The 19,728-nt window shown below is 42.3% G+C and overlaps 1 protein-coding gene across 2 annotated transcripts in view; it reads left to right on the forward strand.

Moving 5' to 3' along the window:
- ADAMTS17 (ADAM metallopeptidase with thrombospondin type 1 motif 17) overlaps positions 1-19,728 on the forward strand; it is a 164,433-nt gene that overhangs the window by 133,260 nt on the left and 11,445 nt on the right. For both annotated transcript variants that reach the window (XM_035130683.2, XM_035130684.2), the window contains 3 exons: positions 1,173-1,308; positions 8,291-8,495; positions 14,773-14,925. In XM_035130683.2, the coding sequence (XP_034986574.1) occupies positions 1,173-1,308; positions 8,291-8,495; positions 14,773-14,925 (494 nt within the window). The remainder of the gene's footprint in view (positions 1-1,172; positions 1,309-8,290; positions 8,496-14,772; positions 14,926-19,728) is intronic.

Here is a 19,728-nt window from a genome sequence, read left to right on the forward strand (position 1 = left end):
AACTGGTATTCAGAATCATTACTGCTTCTATCGTAGCCAGTAGCCCTTTGTGAGAGCGAATTCCATAGTTTAACTAAACACTGTGTGAAGAAGTACTTTCTTTTGTCCTGAATCTTCCAACATTCAGCTTCGTTGAATGTCCCCAAGTTCTAGTGTTAGGAAAGAGGGAGAAAAACATCTATTTATCCACTTTCTCTATGCCAGGCATAAATTTATGATATTCTGTTGTTGTTGTTTATAAAAAAATTCTATACTGCTATTCATCCAAGGATCACAGGATGGTTTACAATCTATCATGTTACCTCTTACTTAACTTTTCTCTAAACCAAAAAGCCCCAAATATTGTAACCTTTCCTCATAGGGGAGTTCCTCAATCCCCTTGATCAGAGCATGCAGAGCAAGTTCTCGCCCATCTGAATCCTTAACTGCCATCCATCATTCTGCCCGAACACTGAGGTCCAGCACCGAGGGCCTTCTGGCGGTTCCCTCGTTGCAAGAAGCCAAGTTGCAGGGAACTAGGCAGAGGGCCTTCTCGGTGGTGGCACCTGCCCTGTGGAACGCCCTCCCAACAGATGCCAAAGAGGAAAACAACTACCAGACTTTTAGAAGACATCTGAAGGCAGCCCTGTTCAGGGAGGCCTTTAATGTTTAATAGATTACTGTGTTTTATTTTTCTGTTGGAAGCCGCCCAGAGTGGCTGGGGAAACCCAGCCAGATGGGCGGGGTATAAATAATTTATTATTATTATTATTATTATTATTATTATTATTATTATTATTATTAACTGAAGCATTTCAGAACTGAAGAAGAAAAGCTTTTCTAAAAACAAAACAAAACACTGTAGCGGACAGATACCAGGCCTCAGAGCTGTGAAAGCCCCATTCCAAATTAGCGAGCTTCAAAGTCTCCCAGATAATGGATATGGGTGAAATTAGATTCAATCGCTCAGAAGAGTTATCTTGCACTGCTCTTTGGGTTGGAGTCCCATATCTATGGGGTGTTGCTGTGGGAAAGTAGCCATGTTGGAAGATAGGGACATGTTCACAACCACGTGGAATTCAGTAAACAAGACATTTCTTTTAGTGATATTTTTGAAATCAGATTGCCTCTGAAGAAAAAGAAACATTTAGGTAATTTAATGAATGACACCGCCTCCCCCATTTTGCATCCAGGAGAACGAAAAACCATTGTGTCCTGTACACGGGTTGTTAACAAGACTATGATATTGGTGAATGACAGTGCCTGCCAGCGGGTGACCCGTCCTGAGCCTCAGGTCAGAAGATGTAATGTGCACCCCTGCCAGTCAAGGTAAGGATCCTGTCAGGGGTGTTGCTGGCTACCCTCGAGCAACAACACTCCAAACCATCTTGTCTTTAAGACTTTTATTGTGGATATTATTTACAGTGCAAGGGCTTCATGAAAACATGTCTACTCAGTATCATCAGATTCTCGCATTCGTGCTTTTCGGGTTCCTCCCCCAGCAGAATAGTTCGGCTCCTCCCCCAAATCTCCGCCCCTTACGTTTGCGAGCCACTGATCACCTACCAGTAAGTTCCGGGGTGAATTTGAAAGGACGCCCCTCTGATGTTTCCCTGCTAGAAACCTCTGCTGGCTCCCCCTCCCTTGCTGGTATCACAGGCTGTAGGCAGTGCTCCTGGATGCTGCCTGAGCCCTGCACCCCTCTGCTCATTTCCTCCTTCCTGTCTCCTGCCCCTCCGCTGTTGTCAGAGCCGTTCGAAGAACTGGAGTTGATGAGGGGTGGCTGTTCCCTGTAAGCCCACCCCCTTACAGATCCCATTACAGTCATCATAAACTTTTTCATAAACAAAGGCTCATATTGCATTGTAGTCTCCCATGCACTATTTATGTGCATGAGCATTGTTAATGCAACAGAGAAAGCACAAACAAGGCATTTGTGATAGAACTGAGCCTTCTCGCCAATGCAGGTTTTATACTTATACATTAAAAACTGTTTTAAGCTTTATTTATAACACCTCTGGAGCTGCATGGAACTGCATCCAAATTCCTATTTTCCAATCATACTAATCTACAAATGCATTTGTGCATTTTCTACTTATTTGGTAGATCTGCACCACCCAGCCTCTCTTTTTTTGCTCCACTGGGGGATATAACGACTTGATATTTTAATTCTTAAACATCATTGATCCAACATACCCAAGGGCCCCTTCTGAGAGTGACACATGAAAGGGTGTTGGGAGATCATAGAATGTGCATTTTTCTACACATTACAGGGCCGTCTTAAGCATGCCCGGTGCTGTGGTGCGATGGATCCCTCCGGCGCCCCCCCCCCCCGCCCCGTTTCCCAGCGCGGCAGGCGGGCGGGCAGGCGCCGCTGCACTGCACCACCCAGCCTGCCGTAGGGCCGGCCCTGGGCCAGGGGGTGCTGCCCGCCCCCTGTTGCGACGCCCCTACGTGCGGCGGAGGCGGCCCCAGGCCTGCGCGCCTCCAGGGAGCAGCCTCAAGCCGCTGAACAGCGGAGGCGTGCCTGGGGCAGCCTCAGCCATGCCTCTCAGCGGGCGCAGCGGTGCCCCTGGTGGCCTGGTGCCCAGTGCCACCGGAGGCGGGCCTAGAGCCGGCCCTGACACATTATTTTGTTGGTGAACTACATCACAGAATTTGTACAAGTGTGAATTTTGAAAGATGGCTTTCCCCCAATTTTCATATTGCTTCAGGAAGCACAAATTAGGTAGATTCACCTTTAAATGAAAACTGAATTGAATTTCTTTTCCATTGTTATTTGAAACCTTAGGGAGCCGGAGTGTGGGAAATGATGAGCTAAATGGACCAATGGATTAGTTGCCAGACAGCTTCTTAATGAGCATAATGTTTCTGGAGCGACACAAAAATGAGAGAGCTTAACAGAGCCCTTCCATTCCCTATCTTTTCTTGTGATCCTTCAATAACTTCTCTGTGCCAAGTCAGGACAGCCAGGGCCCCTAAGCCAGGTTGCCTCTGAGATGGTAAACCTGTGCCTGGACTGTACAACTTAAGTTTGCAGGTGGGGGTTCATATAGATAATGACTCCTCCATGTAGAAAAATGTCTTGCACATAAGAAACTGAATGTATTTGCTACCTCATTCAAAACTAGGCCATAGAGAAGGTATTTGCCGTGGTTGTCTCCAAATCCCCTGGCGACTTGTCAAGCCCATACATTGCTCATATATGGTCAGATGCTTCTTTTCTTTTCTAGGGACTGGCTTAGTCTGGGCAGTCTGCTTGTGTTTAAGGTAGGCCTGTGTCAGTTCAGATCTAGTTATTACTGGTGTTAAAATTAATTAAAACTGGTTGATCTCAAGTGGATGCTTGTCATTTGTGGGGCTGCTCTGCCACCCTCCTCTCAAGCCTTCACGTTCACGGCAGTATAGATTTCTAGGGAAATTGGGAGGAAAATATCCAAAAGAATCATTGACAGAGAGGTAAACCAGCTGAAGAAAAATAATCCGGTCTCTCTGAAAGAGTTGCAAAAGGGAAAAACACACCATTGAAAAAGATCTGTAAAGCTTGAAACATGTCAGGTCATTCTCTAAAAATAAATCCAGCTTTCTGCAGCACCTTTTGGGCCTTTTCTGTTTGCCATGGAGTGGTCCAACTCTCTGGTTTATGGTCTGTGTGGATTTCTAGTGCACCTGAAGAAGCTTCCGGAACCGCCTGCATGTGCCATTTCTGACCCCCAAACTTTCATTTTCCTTTTGCTAGCCCACAGGCCAAAAAAAAAAAAAAAAAAAGCCAGGGTTGATCCAAGAGTGGTGCCAACCCAGCCCAGTTGTGTTGAGAAAGGGAAGTCTAAATTGCCTTACTCTATGGATTTTAATCCTTCCCCCTTAATATAATTCCAGAACTGCTGCTTTTGGTTTGGAGTTCCTGAGCCAATTTAGAGTTACAATAAAGGGCCATTATCCTCGGCTGGACAACTAGAGTGTGGGGCTCTCATTGGTTCGTTTTGCCACCAGCACCATGGCAACCAACAACCACACAGTGCTTCACATCCAAGCAAGCCACGCCTCTCCCTCTCTCCTAACATTTTCTCGCTCCCTCCAGGTCGACCACACATTCACACTTTGGAAGCTGCCAAATGGAAACGTTTTCCGAAGCACATTCTCTAAGTCTCTGTAGAATTTAAATTTCCATTAGTGTTTGCCCACCCAGATATTAGAAATGCATGCTTGGCATATTCTCTGACCGAGAACATCTTAAAGAGACCTTTCTCTTTCACCATGACTATAGTTTATTTTGTGTGTGTTTTTAAAGAAAGAAGCTCTGGGTTTGCTTTCAGAGTTCAAGTAGAATTATTATAGCGTTGTTGCAAGAACTTCTCCTGTTTTCTACATCGAGCTCTGCTCTCTGGTTCTTAGAAGAGCTACCGCTTTGATTTCCCTGTTGTTTGTACTGCTTTTTGACATTATTGCTATCAGAAATTCACATGGTCATTCTTCGGATGAGATGGGAGAGTCTGTCAGTTCCGCTTTTGTGTTTCTCATTTTTCCAACCCTAAATTCAGTTCTCTCCATTTCTGCAACAGAAAAAGTCAGTAAAAGTCATCAGCATTTTTTAGTGTAAATTTCTCCAAACATACATGTGTTTGTATGCAATTTTGCCTAATATATACACTTTTGCAATGCAGTTTTTGTGTGTTATTTTCACTAATGCATTCCTCAGTGTGTTCATTATTGTCCATGCTATTTGGCTAGAGGACTGCATTGCAAAATTTGCAGAAGTGTGAATTTCAGAGAATGACTGTGATTTGGTAGATAAAAATGAGAAATTCACACTTTTTAAGGGATGCTGAGGAGTCAAAGGGGATATGAAGGAGAGAGAGAAATGATGCCCTACACACTTTAATCTAATCTGTAGAGTTTCTGCTTTGTCTCCACTTCTCACCATCTGAAATTTGGCATGTGATGGTGGGAGGCAGGACCACCTCTGCTGAGCCACCTTGTTGTTAGTAGCACTTTTAAAAAATCTGCTTATGCTGTTTAAGTTGATGTATTTTATTTTTAATGCTGGACTTTTAACTTTTTGTGCTATTTGTTGTTTTCTTAGCATATTCCTATTTATTGCATTTGTTGTATTTTACTTATGATGCTGATCTAAGAGCCAGGTCTGAAGAGTGGCAAATGAAGTTTAAATAAATAAAAAAACAACCAGCATACACAGACATTCTGATTAGTTATCTCTAAGAGAGAATTTTCAACATCCCCAGCAAAGTGTCATTCCCAGAATTCATTGAGGAAGACTAGAATACTTGGAATTGTCATACTGAAAACATTATTAGTGTTTGAATACTCAAAGAGGCAGAGTTCTACAAACCGTCTGAAAGAGTTCCATGTTCCAATAATTCCACTCAAAACCGGTGAGAAAATTATGTTTATAATTTATCAGCAATTTGAAGATCTTGCTCCCCTAGCCAAACATTTTTCTGCCTCTTCTTTCTCCCCCCTTTGTAAAATCAGTTTATAAAAACATTTTTAAAATGCTCATTAAAAAACAAGAAAGTGGCACTAAAAAGATGGTTGACACAGTGTCAGTGTAAATTTGTCCTTAACCAAGTTAAAACTCAAGTTATTCCACAACCACCCCCATGCGTGTTGCAGCTTTGTACCGAGTTCATGAAAGGACACTTCTGCCAGACCTGGACAAGAGTGCAGTCTGGGTTGTCCATTTTCCCATCTGTCATTGTACTGAATTCCTGGCTCGTCTCATGCCCGTCTTCCTGTTTCCTTACAGACCACCGAACTGGAAAAGAAAGTGAGAGGCTTTCTCCTTTCTGATTCCTCCCATTCCTTTCCCCTTTAAGTGAGGTCACAGCCTCCTTTTTCTCAGGACTGTATGGTGTGCGGTCGAACTGTCAGTTCTGGAGGCAAACAACCAGGGTGGCTCCTACCAAGTTTTTCACTCCTTTCATCTCTACTGTTCTTTGCTCTCAATCCTTTTCTCTCCTTTCTTTGCCAATAGCTATAGATCACAGGGAGATTACAATGCCGTTGCTAGACTTAATTCAGCAGGGCCTGGACAGCAGCCATGCCTGCTCCTGGAGAGGACAGTAAATTAGTAAAGCAGTCCCTCTCTTTCCCCTTCCCAGCTTCATCTCACCACCCCTATCTGATTGGGACTTTCAGTCAATGACATATTTAACAACGCATCTGTAATTTGTGCTCCAGTGCTTAAATTGTGGCCTGTGGGTGTCCTTTTTATTGCATATTCATGATTATTTGTGCTCATGATGCTATCAGGGCTGTCACACGGGTTCCCACTTTCATTATGGTTTGCACCTGCAAAAGTTTTGGTGCAGTCACTCTGCTTCATTTCCACTCAGCGCATTTCAGCGTATTTATTTTTTATATATACCACAAACTTTGTGGTTTATTTTTGTTTTGCTTTTATGGTGCTGTAGCCTCTCCAGACAACAGTGTTGTGGTAGCATGGGGGAAGCATCTCAGGGCAACTAATAAAGCAAAATAATTTCAGCACTACAGCACTGTGTGTGTGTCAAGAACATGTTGCAGAATACTCCCGGGCTTTAAAAAAAATCAGTCTGGAGGGGCCCTCAGTGCCTTGGCATCAGGTTGCAAAGATTAGTTTAGTTGGGAGGCAAATCAAGTTGACAGATCTGAAAGACAGACCAGGATTCCAACTTCCTGAAAAAGGGGTGCTGTGATTGCCACCTCCCTCCCCCTCCTCATGCATTTTTCATGTTCACACAGGGCTATTGTTCCAGCTCTTCACTTTGAGGAGGAATTCCTGTAATTACAGAGGGGATCTTCCTCTGTGACAGGTCATAGGAAGCACTTAGCAGAGATGCCATATAGGCATTTATCAAATACATTCCTCTTTACTTGATTCTTCCCATGACCTCCAAAAAGTTCCACTTCTGCTGCTCAGGTCTCAACAAAATAGCAATTAGTTATATGGGGTGATTGGAAGGGCAGACTGACAAAAGGGTCTGTAGAGTCCATATCTCTCTGGGGACAAGCAGTTATATTTCACAGCACCTGAGAATGTAAGGCTACAGGATTTTTCATTGTGAGCTGATCATAATGTGAATCTTATTTGCAATGTGATGTGGGTAGCTGTGTACTATTTGTGTCAATTGTTTGAACAAAGCAGATGTCATAATTGCCAAATGTTCTCTGGTACAGTGGTACCTCTACTTACGAATTTAATGCGTTCCAAATGCACATTCGTAAGTCGAAAAAATGTGTAAGTCGAATCCCATAGGAATGCATTGGGAGAAAAAATTCGTAAGTAGAAGCAACCTTATATAAAAATTCGTAAGTAGAAAAAATCCTATCTAAACAGCATCCAAGATGGCGGACGGAGCTCCATTCATAAGTAGAAACATTCGTAAGTAGAGTTATTCGTAAGTAGAGGTACCACTGTAGTTCTCTTTTCCTCTTCATACTCTGACCTCATCACTCCTGAAATCTCCTCTTGTTCTTTTTACTTTTCTGATGGTTTTGCCCCTCTTGATAGTTTTAGTTGATCTGCTTGGAAAAGCTAGCATTAGCATTAGCAGCTGAGCATCAAAGGGGGCATGGAGACCTTTAGAACTGGATGTTCAGTGTCCATGAGCAACTTTGCTTCAGTTAAACAGCATAACAATGGTCTGCAAGCCACAGGCTCCCAAATGACCCTTGGTATAAATGGCTTGGGTGGTTTTTATACAACTTATTTGTTTAATGAAAAGAGACGGGCAACACTTGCTGTTAACTTATGGGATTATATAGTTCTCATTAAGGCACTTAAATTGCAAGCAATTTGCATCACTAAACAGGTATACAGATCTAGCTCAAGGATTTGAGCTGCAGAAAGAGGGCACCCCAGAACCCCCTGCAACTTTAGTTCTGAGGTGCATTGTCTATAAGGGGAACTGGCCATGCCAAAAGCATTCCTGTCTTTAAACCAGCTTACACAAGGTAGGAGGACACTTACCTGGGCCCAAGGAAGAAAGGATTACTCATAAGCATGAAGTGTGCTTCAATAACCCTGACTTGGAAAAGAACATCAATATTATTTAGGTTGCTGTCCTACATAATCTCCCACCACCAGGAAACTGCAGGGGTTACTTGTGTCCAGATTTAAAGCCTCTTAATTCTGCATTAAAAATGTAGGGTTTCAAATAATAAAAAACTTGGACACAGGTTGGTGGGGCCTGACACCCACCCAGGGCAGGAACAAGAGGCAGTGATTGATGGGCAGTGATTGATGAGTGGCTTTGTGCCTCAAAGGGCTGTGTCCCTATTGAATCCTTTCTCTCTCTTTTCTTAACAGGTGGGTGGCTGGGCAGTGGAGCTCTTGCTCTGCAACCTGCTCCAAAGGCATCCAGATCCGAGAAGTGGCATGTGTCTATCAGCTGCAGAATGGCACCTATGTCAACACCAGGGATCTTTACTGCCTCGGCCCTAAGCCGACACCAATACAAAGCTGTGAAGGACGAGACTGCCTTTCCATATGGGAAGCATCGGAGTGGTCTAAGGTAAGAAGGAAGTCTTGGTGGGAGGAAAAAGACAGAAATTCCATGATAAAAACCCCAAATTGGAGTCTCCTAAAGATGAGCAAATCCTACTTCATGTGATCCATCGTTAATCTATTTTTAAAGATAAATATCAAGGGGGCATTTTGTGGAAGTCTTAAAATTGATATTTCCCCCCAGGCTATTAAGAATCAGTGTTCTCTAGCCAGGATTAGCCAATGGGGTGCCCTCCAGATGTTGTTGGACTACAACTCCCTAATCCCTCTGGCCACTGCCTATGCTGGCTGGGGCTCATGGAAGTTGTAGTCCAACAATACCCATAGAACAGCACGTTGACTACCCTGATGTAGGTGCTTTTACATCCCCCAAATAGCACCTGCAGAAGCAGATTCCCAGAATCCAGTTCCAGAACCTAGGGTTGGGACATATCCAATGGCACCTCCTGAAGCAGCTCAAGTTGGTGGGGTTTGCCCCCATGCATCCATACTATATCATATGATGAGCTTGAGTTCACAAAAGCTTATGTCATTATAAATTTGTTCATCTTTAAGGTGCCACAAGAATATTTGATTGTTTAGGTGGTTCAAGAAGTGCGTTCCATGATTTCCTTCAGGCCAGCAGCACACATATAACACCATGGGGGGGGGGTAAAACTAGTCACCATGCAACAGAGCAAAATGCCCTAGGCGTATTCACAGGCGTATTCGTTTTCCTAATGCACAGTGACTCTGTATGTATTAGGAAAAGCAGGCAGTGATTGACGTAAGACCAATTTTAGTAACATGGGTCCAATACTTCTCCCCACTGCCCCAATGTTCTTCTGCTGTGTATCTACCAAAACATGCCATTTTGCCTTGTTTGCTCAAGGTTGTGTCAATGAGTCTTGTGATTGCTTTCAGGAAAATAGATTTTAGGAATATCGCTGCCAAGAGGTTATTTTAACAAAAGTAATATTGTGACTTTTAACAATATTGAGTCCTGCCACTAGCTCTGCATAATCTTTTACGGTGTAGTTCATATTTTGCAGCTGACATTATTGAGTTCCTATCACAAAAACTTTAAAAGATGTTTTCTGGCTCTAGAGGGGTGAAGGATCAGCTGAATGTTTAATATAATGAATGCCTTGATTGCATTCGGACTCCTATCTAAATTAAATGAGCAAAGCTCCTTAAGTGTGTGCATGGCATTGGGTTTCAGGGTTAGCCAATCCTTAGCTTCTAAGTATCTGGATCTTGAATTTGTTCCACAAATATGAATTGTGCTACATGAGAGATTCATCAGATAAAGGATCCAGATAAACCACTTCTTTGCAATACATGTTTTTTTAAATAACGTTAAAGTGAGAGGTGTGTTTTCCTTTAATCAATTTTGTGTCTTGATTGGTAAATGTAAACCAGTTGTTTTGTTAAAAAAAGTCTCAGATGGCATTTGCTGTTAATTGCTGCATGTTGCTGAGAAGGAGAATAATTGTTATGTCATTTTAAGTATATTGTACATGGTTAATACAGTTTACTTGTAGCATGAATAATCTTAAAATGAAATAATAATCTCAACGGTGCTGGTGGAAATTCTTGTATATTTCACATGAATTGCTTTGGGTTTTTCTGGCTGCCAAACTTGAATAAAATGCAAAATATAATCTGGTTTTTAGTCAAACTATTACGTTCTTAAATCATAAAGCAAAGGTTCACTTTCATTGTGGAGAAAAATAATGAATTCTTACTTTAATGGGGCACGGTAGCAATTTTTTGAGATGATGCATTGCTCCACCACATTTAGTGGACTGACATATATGAAGAGGAATGTGTAGATCTGGTCCTACTTTATATAGTCATTAGTAAGATTCCCTGCTTCTGCTTTTCAGGGCCTTTTAAGTTCTGGTTATGTTTAAGGGAAAGGGCCATAACTCAGTTCCTTGCATGCTGACAGCCCTGGTTCAGACCTTGGCATCTCCCATTAAAAGGATCTCAGGTTGCGAGGCTGAAAAAGACCTTTGTCTTGACTGCATACATTAACAAATGAAATGCATCAGCCCAGCTAGTACCAATCTGAACAAATCTGCTTATACTTCTCGTGCATAAACTTTGCAAAAGCCAAGCAAGTTTCCAGCAAGGCTGACTTGTCACCCCAAGTGGTTGGGCACAACTCTCTGCTCTCACACATTTACACAATCCAAGAGGGTCTCGTCAGGATTCCTTTCCACAGGTCAGAATATGTATTATACTGTAAGTCACTTTGAGTTTGCTTTTTGTTTTTTTTAAAAAAGCAACTCATAAGTGCAATCATGGAAAAGAGAAAGAAGAAATACCACGGCCAGCTCCAGAGGTCAACAAAGCCAGGCATTTGGCAAGTCCCTAAGACTAGCAGAAGGCCCACTGCCCTCGCTGCCTACCATTCTTATATTGCACAGAATAACCAATAAGTTCTGATGCAGTAAAGGAGAATTCTCCGTTTTCATGTCCTGCCTCTTCTGACTTGATGCCATGCCCAAGGACCAACAGAATCCTGGAACCAACAGTGCAAGGCTTAGAGTTCAGATAAGGAACTCAATCAGAAACTTGTGCCTCAACATTTTCTGCTATACTGCAAGGCATTTTAGGGCACATCTCTGTTATCATATGCTGAGAATTTGCACATTCCCCGAAATGACACTTGTTGCGCCCACTGATTTTAGTGGAGTCTGGCTGATCCTGATTTCCTGTTTTAGAGGAGGAGACTAAAGCAGCTGGCAAGCCTTTTGAATCCTTTCCTGTCTTGTGTTTTAATGCTGCTCCACAGGACCAAGTTATTGAGCCTCTTTCTTTTTTGAGGATGGTTATAGCCGGCCACTCATTTCAAGACACAGCTGTTGAGTTTCAGCATCCTTACAATCTTAAGGAATCTTTCCCAGTAGCCAGCAGAATTCTATTTTTGCTTTCACACTATGAAGATGTTACTTTCCATAAGGGGGTCATGCAATGAGCAGCCATAAATTAAGTGGAAGACTTCCCAGATTTTCTTCTTCTTCTTCAATAAGTCACTTTGCAGTTTCTGTGAAGTATTTCAAAGCATGTCTGTTTGCTTGCCAGCTCATAAACACTTGTCATTCATGTCCTTAACAGGGTCAACAGGTCATGACTGCCTGGATTGTATTTTTTTAAGATGATTAGACAGGCATGCTGAGATCTGCCCGTTTATTGTAACGTATATCAAGTTGAGTCCTGTTTTCATCCTAGACCCCCTAAATAGAGAAAATTATTGGAGCGCATTCAAAAGATCTAATGGAGTATCTCATATCTCCAACTATTTATTCAATGTCAAGTCCACAGTTTCTTCTGTGCTGATCCCTTGAAGAGTGTGTGTGTGTGTGTGTGTGAAGATTGATGCTCCAGAAAAAGTTAGAGTTTTTATTAGGACTGAGCAGTTTCGTGAACATTTTCCGCAGTGTCAAAAAGCACCATAACTGCTTGGCAATGTTGCTTACTCATTTATTTGACAAATATTATCCTGAACAGGCTTTATTTGCCTTTAGTGACATCATCATATTCCCAATTGGCTAGAAATACTCATGTGACTAGGGCTAGAAGCATTACTCTCACTCTCTTTTTTTATAATAATTTTTATTAGTTTTCAATTGCAGTCCAATAATAGCCTCATTATAACAATACCAATTATAATACAATTATTAATACTAATTGTTCAATACCTAATTATATAATTTAGATAAAGTGCCCACCCTGCATGCTAGATTTGATGGTTTTCTTTATTTCTGCGTTCCAAAATCTTACTAATTTCAATTGCATTCCGGTCATAATAATAATCCCTTATACAACAATGCAATATTAATAACTCCTATTCGTGTTGACGCATCAAATGATTTGTAAAATTGCAAGTGAGGAACTCAAACTATATCCTTGTTCTTCCTGTGTGTGGCAATTATTCTGTCCATGGTGTTTCTTCCTGTCCTTGTAAGATGTTATCTTTCTTCCCCCCTGTTGTTGCTGTTATCTGTCATGCCTTGGGTGAAGCTGATATCCCATTGTTGTTTCAGAAATTTCTCCGTCCCGTGCCTCACAGACTCCTTTCATTGTTCCTTCCAACTCAAGATATATAAGCAATTATACTTCCAATTAAATTAAATTCCAGTCCTCTTAGTGTTATACGGATCACTTTGTAAATAATAAAGGGGAAGAGTCAGCTCTAAGTTTCCATCGTAAACCTTTTTACAAAATAGAGCTTCCCTCCCTTTTTCCTTTTTTTTAAACACACAGTTCCATTTGATGTTATATTCCATATTTATAATCCAATTTCTTCCATCTTCGCTTGTACAAATATAATCTGAACTAACATTCAGAGGAGGGTTACCAAATCATAAATGTAGAGAAGAAAACTTTAAATAAAGAAACCAAAGGCTCCCCTCCCACCCCACCCCACCGTCTTGCACTGAATGAAGTCTTATTCAGGTTTAGACCTTAAAGACCTTGCAGTTGGTTTGTTCCGCAGTTTGTGATCCCACCTCTTCTAGCACATGCCTGTACTTTAGCCCAATTAAGCTCCAATTAACAGGAGAACCTCTGCTTCTTAATGGCGGTGTTGGAAGGTTTTCGGCAGGCGAAGTGCTTTTGCACTCAGTGCCTCCTTGCCCCCCACATTCCATGCTGGAGCAAGAACCAGGTACTGAGACAAACTACAAGTAAAGCCTGCCCCCCCCAGTCCCTGGGGGGAATTTGCAAGGATAATTACGGTCCCCTCAAACATCCTTGTTTTTCCTTTGCCAACGATCTCCTGCTATCATGGGGGAGAGTGGAACCAGAAGCCAGCGTTACCCTCACTCTTAATGAGCTGTATTTGCTCTCTGTGATGTCAGCATGTAAGCCAGTATGATTGGCTGCATGGTGTTGTGACCTCACCGCATTTAGTATATGAGCTTTGATTGGCTAGAACCATCCTATAGAATTCTCAACCGAAACTAAATAAATAAACAACTAAATAAATAAACAAAATACCAAAAAGCAGAAGAGGGAAACAGGGAAAACAAAGTGAATACATTGTGCATGATCAAGGGTATGGGTGAAAATATTTTATCTCTCTGCCCCAAAGCTAGAAATTTTAGCTTGAAAAGCAGAACAGGCAAGCACTTGCACAATTCTAGATTTTATCTCAGTGGATACAATTTCAATGGATGTGGCAAGACAAGTAACATAGTCTTTGGCAGAAGAGGAACTGCAGCAGAACGGAAACAGTACTGCATGTGACAAATAAAGGGCAGAACAGAAAACAATGCTTCCTACATCCCTAGTTGCATGTAATTATGTGTTCAGGAAGGCCAATGCAAAAGCTACGGCTTATGAGTAGGAGTTTTGTGTGAACAGGATCCTTGATTGTGTGGATGTCCCAAGGGTACAAAGCACTTGTGTAGCAAGCAGGAGCTTGCACTGTGCATAGAACCATGTTCACATGTGGTTGTTGAAAGAAGCTGTGACATCGGGGGCAGAGCTAAATATTCAGCCATGTCCCACACTTTCCCCTGCTGATGCCCTACATCAGAAGTTCACAAGCTGATCTGTAGCCCATCCTTGAACTTCAATGAGGTGGTTTCATTATGTGTCCACATTAAACATTTGTATTGATTTTTATGTGTTTTTATTGTTTCCTTTATGTCACAGATTGCATTACAGTTTGAATTAAAAATGCCGCTCACAATATTTTATGTCTGAAATATTATTAAGCTCAGTTTTCCTTCCAAAATTATCTGACAGTCAAACTAATTTAGGATCAGCCCTGGTGTGAAACATATTTTTTTTGCATATTTAAACTGAAGGTTGAACAATTGTATTGGTGAAATCCTCCTCACCCCATAATAGAGAATGTATCGATAACAGTCCTAGTTGTCTGTTAAGCCTGTCTTTGAATTCAGTAGTATTTATGAACAATATAAGGCTGCATACAAACCATACTTTTAAAGCATGCACACACACTGCAGCACACTGGGAACTGTAGTTTGCTTCTCACAGGTTTATAATTCCCACCCAGATGACAATTTCCAGGATTCTTGGGGTGTGCTTTAAATGTGCTTTGAAGATATGGTGTGTACATAGCCTTGGATGGATGATGGCTAGAGTTAACGTCCAATGTCAATCTCCCACCAATAAGCCCGCAATCTCCCGGTCAAAATTTTATGAAGATTATTGTGAGAAACATTTGGGAAAGCAGAACTCTTTGTATCTGAAACCACTTAGGAAAAACTTGTTGGCAAGTCAGTTTTTGTCAACAACCAGTGATTGTGCCCATTGCTTTGCAGTGCTCGTCCAACTGTGGGCAGGGGAAGAAGAAGAGAACTGTCACATGCACCAACCCCCAAGGGAAGTGTGATGCAGCCACTAGGCCGAGGGATGAGGAAGAGTGCGAGGATTACACGGGCTGTTATGAGTGGAAAACAGGAGACTGGTCCAAGGTAAGGCCATGCTTTCAGCCCTGTATGGAGCCTTAACTCAGTAGTGCAGATACGGCCACTGGTTATCTCTTAGTGATTATTAAGTTTTAGAAAGACCACAAGTCGGTGGTGCAGCACATCATTTCCATCCAGAAGGTCTGCCTGAAACCCTGGAGAGCCCCTGGAAATAACTCTACCAACCTCCATCTGTTCCACCACTGTTGCTGCCCACTGCCATTGCAGGCAATCTTCTTTGCTCATCTTAACTCTGTTTCCCAAGGGATCCCTGCTGGAGAATTCTAGTATCCAAGGATGCTCAGGGTGCAAGAGGCTTCCATGGTGTTCTCTTCGCCCAAAACAGCCACACAGAAGCAGGTTCCCTACACAGAATGGAAGGTGTGTCAACAATATTGGGCTGGGTGGACTAATGATCCGATTTGGCATAAAGGCAGATTCCTGTGGCTCTCAGCCCCTCTACATTGCTTGCTCTCATGTTTGCAGAGGGGACTGTATACACTAATCAAACTGAGGAATCAAAGCTTTTGCATGTAGTGCAATATAGCTAAGGAAACACTATTCCCATTCTCTGAGCCAAGTAAATCCAAGGTAAATCATAGAAGCATGAGAAAAATGTAGGAAAATTCAGTTTAGCTCTGTTAAAACTAGGATTGCAAGCATGGATGGAATCTTCAAGAACAGGGTGGAGACGTTGATGGTGTGCCCATGTGAAATTATGCCCCCATAGCTGCTTTATGGTTTCCAAACTCTTGATACTGTGCCCATGTATTATTAGCCACTGAGCCAAGGAGAGGAAGCTGTTCCTAAACACCCATCTAGTTAGGAGGACTCGAAATATATTCTCACAATAGTTTATTTTCACTTCCAAATTCTCAAACTGGGATTGAGCCTACCCCACTGGAACAGGAATTATCCATGGTATATTTGGACTGAGATCAGCAACATACATATAAGGCCAAGAAGCCACATTTGTAAATGGGTCTACGGACAACATTTCATTGTTCTGAGGCATGCTTGTTACTTGAATATGTTGGGGGTTTTCCTTTTGCAGAGGGTGACTGAATAAATGAGCAGTGGAGTAACAGGAGATGAGCCAAGAGGGAGAGGATTGAAATATGGCTTCCTCTGTGTGGATTGGTGGATCTCTTTAAGATCTTTCCTTCAAGGCCTACTAGAGCACCTTATAAGAAGACCACATAGTTCAGACGTTCTAACTTTGGCATTCTGGCTATGCTGAAACACTTACTGGGGCAGCTGCAGTACAAGCACATCCCTGGGGCTTCATATGATTTCTTTATATCTGGGCTGTATGTGACCATATAAATCTGGTTTTGTGGAGCCAAGCAAATGTTAGGTTAAGAAAGTAGAAACTATAGTTAGTGTCACAGATTTACACCTTTTTGTTTCAGCTTTAATTCCCAGGATCCTTTGACAGTTTTGTTCAGTAAGATGCTGAGAATTCTGTGGTAGAAAGCCAAAAATTCTCCCTTTCCATAATGCAGTGTGGACAAATATTCTATTAATTTTTCCTTAGCGTGTATATCAAGTCCCTTTACATTACTAGATTCCATGTTTTCACAAGAAACAGAAATTTCCCAGGAATATTGTATTCTACCTTGGTCATATAAGCCTGTGGAGGGGAGGATATTTAAATACTTCTTTTATATATCAATGCATCCATTCCTAGACTTATCCTCAAAATTCACATTTTTGTATGCATGTCTTGAGCCAAGTGTCAGGGCTGGTGTGCGGCTTCCCACAACCAAAGACCACCAAGGCTCAGTGGTGGCTTTTCAGATTTTAATACTATATACAACGAGTTCAGAAAGACATGGCCGCCTATTCCGAGTCAGAATCCAGAACTGGTGCGCGTCTCGATCTACACCAGCAAAACAACCTTGGCCCGCCTCGTTTCCTTCTTTGCTCCTGACGCTTTCCCCGTCTACGGACCTCAGGGGAGGGAGCGGGGCCAGGACCCCCCCGAACTGCTAAACAGCCCCCTCGATTCCCCCACTTCCGATACCTCGGACACCTCCTCTCCCCCGCGCGCGTTGGTAGCATCCCTAGACCTCTCCACCTTGCTCAGAGCCCTTGCACCGCCTTCCGGCTTGCTCGGCTGGTCCCCTTAGTTCCTGTCCCTGGGCGAACTCGCTCCCCTCCCAGGGTCCCCTGACACCAAGATCCATATTGCAAAATTTGAAGAAGTGTCAAATCTGATGGATATTGCATTAATATCTGTGCATAGTCTGGAAGCTGCAAATTAGGTCAATTCACTTAAAAATGCAGTCTGAACAAAATTCTATCCCATGTCTAGTTAATATACATATATTATCTTTGCCCACCTAATGGTCTTTAAACAAAGAAGCTGCTTTTTCCAAAAGAATACACAGAATGCAACAAAAACCAGACAGGTTCAGTAGCTTCACCTTAGTTTCCAAAAACTAGAGCTGAATTATGTTGAAATATAAAATAAAATGTCCAGTAGCACCTTAGAGACCAACTAAGTTTGTTCTTGGTATAAGCTTTCATGTGCATGCACACTTCTTCAGATACACACAGTATATACACAGAGCAGTATTACTGTATCTGAAGAAGTGTGCATGCACACAAAAGCTTATACCAAGAACAAACTTGGTTGGTCTCTAAGGTGCTACTCGACAATTTTTTTATTTTTTAATATATTTCGACTGCATCAGACCAACACAGCCACCTACCTGAATCTAGAACCATTGAATTATGTTGTTAGTGACTGAATTCTAGCAAAACAAAAACAAAACCTACCTAGTCCATTCTGGGTGAAATTTCCACTTTTGACCAGTTGACAGCAAGAGTGTTTGTGGTATCAGGTGGCCAAAGTAAGTGTGACTATGGGCCCCTTCAGACTGGTGTTTTATTCTGGGTATATTCTGCAATAATTATTGACACTGACCCGAGGGTCAGTGTTGGATTAATTCTGCTTTATTACATAGTTATTCTACAATGCTTCCCTATGTGACCACATTATTGCTGTCCAGAGAAGCTGATGCACAACAAAAGGGGATCAATAACCAACTGTAGAACATTTGTGATATGAAAAGTTCTCGGATTTCAGTAGGAAATTGCAGGATACGCACTGATTGGAAATGAAGCAGTATTACTGCCCCCAAACCTCTGCAGGCACAAAGAGCATTGAAAGCAGGGCCATGCATAACTGCTCTGATAGCATGAAGAGCACAAATCATCATATGTACAATAAAAAAGGATGGCTGGAGGGGCCCTATATGAACTTGCATCTGAGAGAGGGCCTTCTCACTTACTCACTCCCTGCTAAGCCAATATTTAGGTCGCACTGAGAATTTCTATCACCAAATGTTTGGAATATTGAACATTATATTATTCATAACCTGGAACATAGAACCAGAAGGGCCAGCCAATATAAATAGCCACTGTGTATTAACAGGTGAAATAACATTTTTTGAGGCTTACAAAACAAAAACCCCTCCTCTTCAGGCTATGAATTGACCATAGAGTCTATTTTTCAGAGTGGAGCATATGAAATAGTTGCAGTGCTCTCCAGTTTTTCCCTTCGAACTGTCATAAAGCAGGATTTGAAAAAAGTACAATGACTGACGGCTGTGGAACTACAGCAACCAGTGATGGTGCAACTGGCAGCTTATGCTTCTTTCATTTCTAGGCAAGAGTGGAATTCAGCTGATACTAATTCACTGAATTAGCCCTTGGGGCCCTCAAATAATTATCTAAAGCCATCGGTCTCCTATTTCATACTGAAGCCTATGGGTGGAACCCAATGGCTGTTGCTCTGCTGATGGAACACATCCATCAGCAGAAAGAGGGAGGGGGCCATTTTCAGCCATTCCTCCTCCTTCCTGGCAGATAGTCTATATCTGCCTGCAGCCCCCACCCAATCTGTTCTGGAGGTTTAGGGGACTCTCCAAGAAGTCATTTGCATGCAGCCTGCTTACAAACACAGCCTCAGGAGCAACGCTTATCCAGGAAACTACAGGGCATGTATCTACTTAACAGTAAAGATTTATATATAGCTTTACAATGTTAAAAGTGGTTCACATTTAACCGCCACCCTATAGGCAAGTACTGTTGTCACTGTAGGATCTTGCCTCAGGCTAGGGGTGTAAGAAGGCACAGATTTGTGTTCTAATCCATGTTCATTGCATGCAGAGCTGTGTCCGTTCCACTGCAGTTTGGCTTCTGACAAAAGCCATGTCATTCTGTCTGCTGTGGTGGAATTCTACATAATTAATTGCAATGGATTAAATGATTCCACAGCATTCCTTTCCGTGCAAAGGAAACACAATGCAAAAGTGGGGGTGGGGGTACACATCTTCAATTTTGTATCACTTGCAGACAAAAACAACAACAGCAAATACCGATCATGTTCTCTGGATTGATTTCTGTTCCGGACGTGGGACAAATAAGCAAACGTCATCCATTTCCACTCACACTCTCATTTCCATTTCCACTGGATTCCTCTACCAACTCTGCCTAAGGATCACCTAGTAATTTTCATAGCAGAGAAAAGAGTTGACTCAGGGACTTTCCGGCTGACAGCTCTGACTCTTATCAGCCCACTCTGCAGCACTACTAACACTTTGCTACTGCTGCAAGACTTTGCTTTCCTAGAAGAGTGGAGAAGGCAGAGCAGAAACTGGCTCCCGGAGGCAGAATCACAATGTGCATTTATTTACTTATTTCAAGTAGGAGATAAATAGCTATGTAGTTAAGGCCAGCCTATGATAAGCAAGCAGCCCCCTTCTTTTCCCCCCTCGCTGGGTGGCGAGCATGGGAATC

This window comes from Zootoca vivipara, chromosome 14 (assembly GCF_963506605.1).
Source record: "Zootoca vivipara chromosome 14, rZooViv1.1, whole genome shotgun sequence".
NCBI lineage: Eukaryota > Metazoa > Chordata > Lepidosauria > Squamata > Lacertidae > Zootoca > Zootoca vivipara.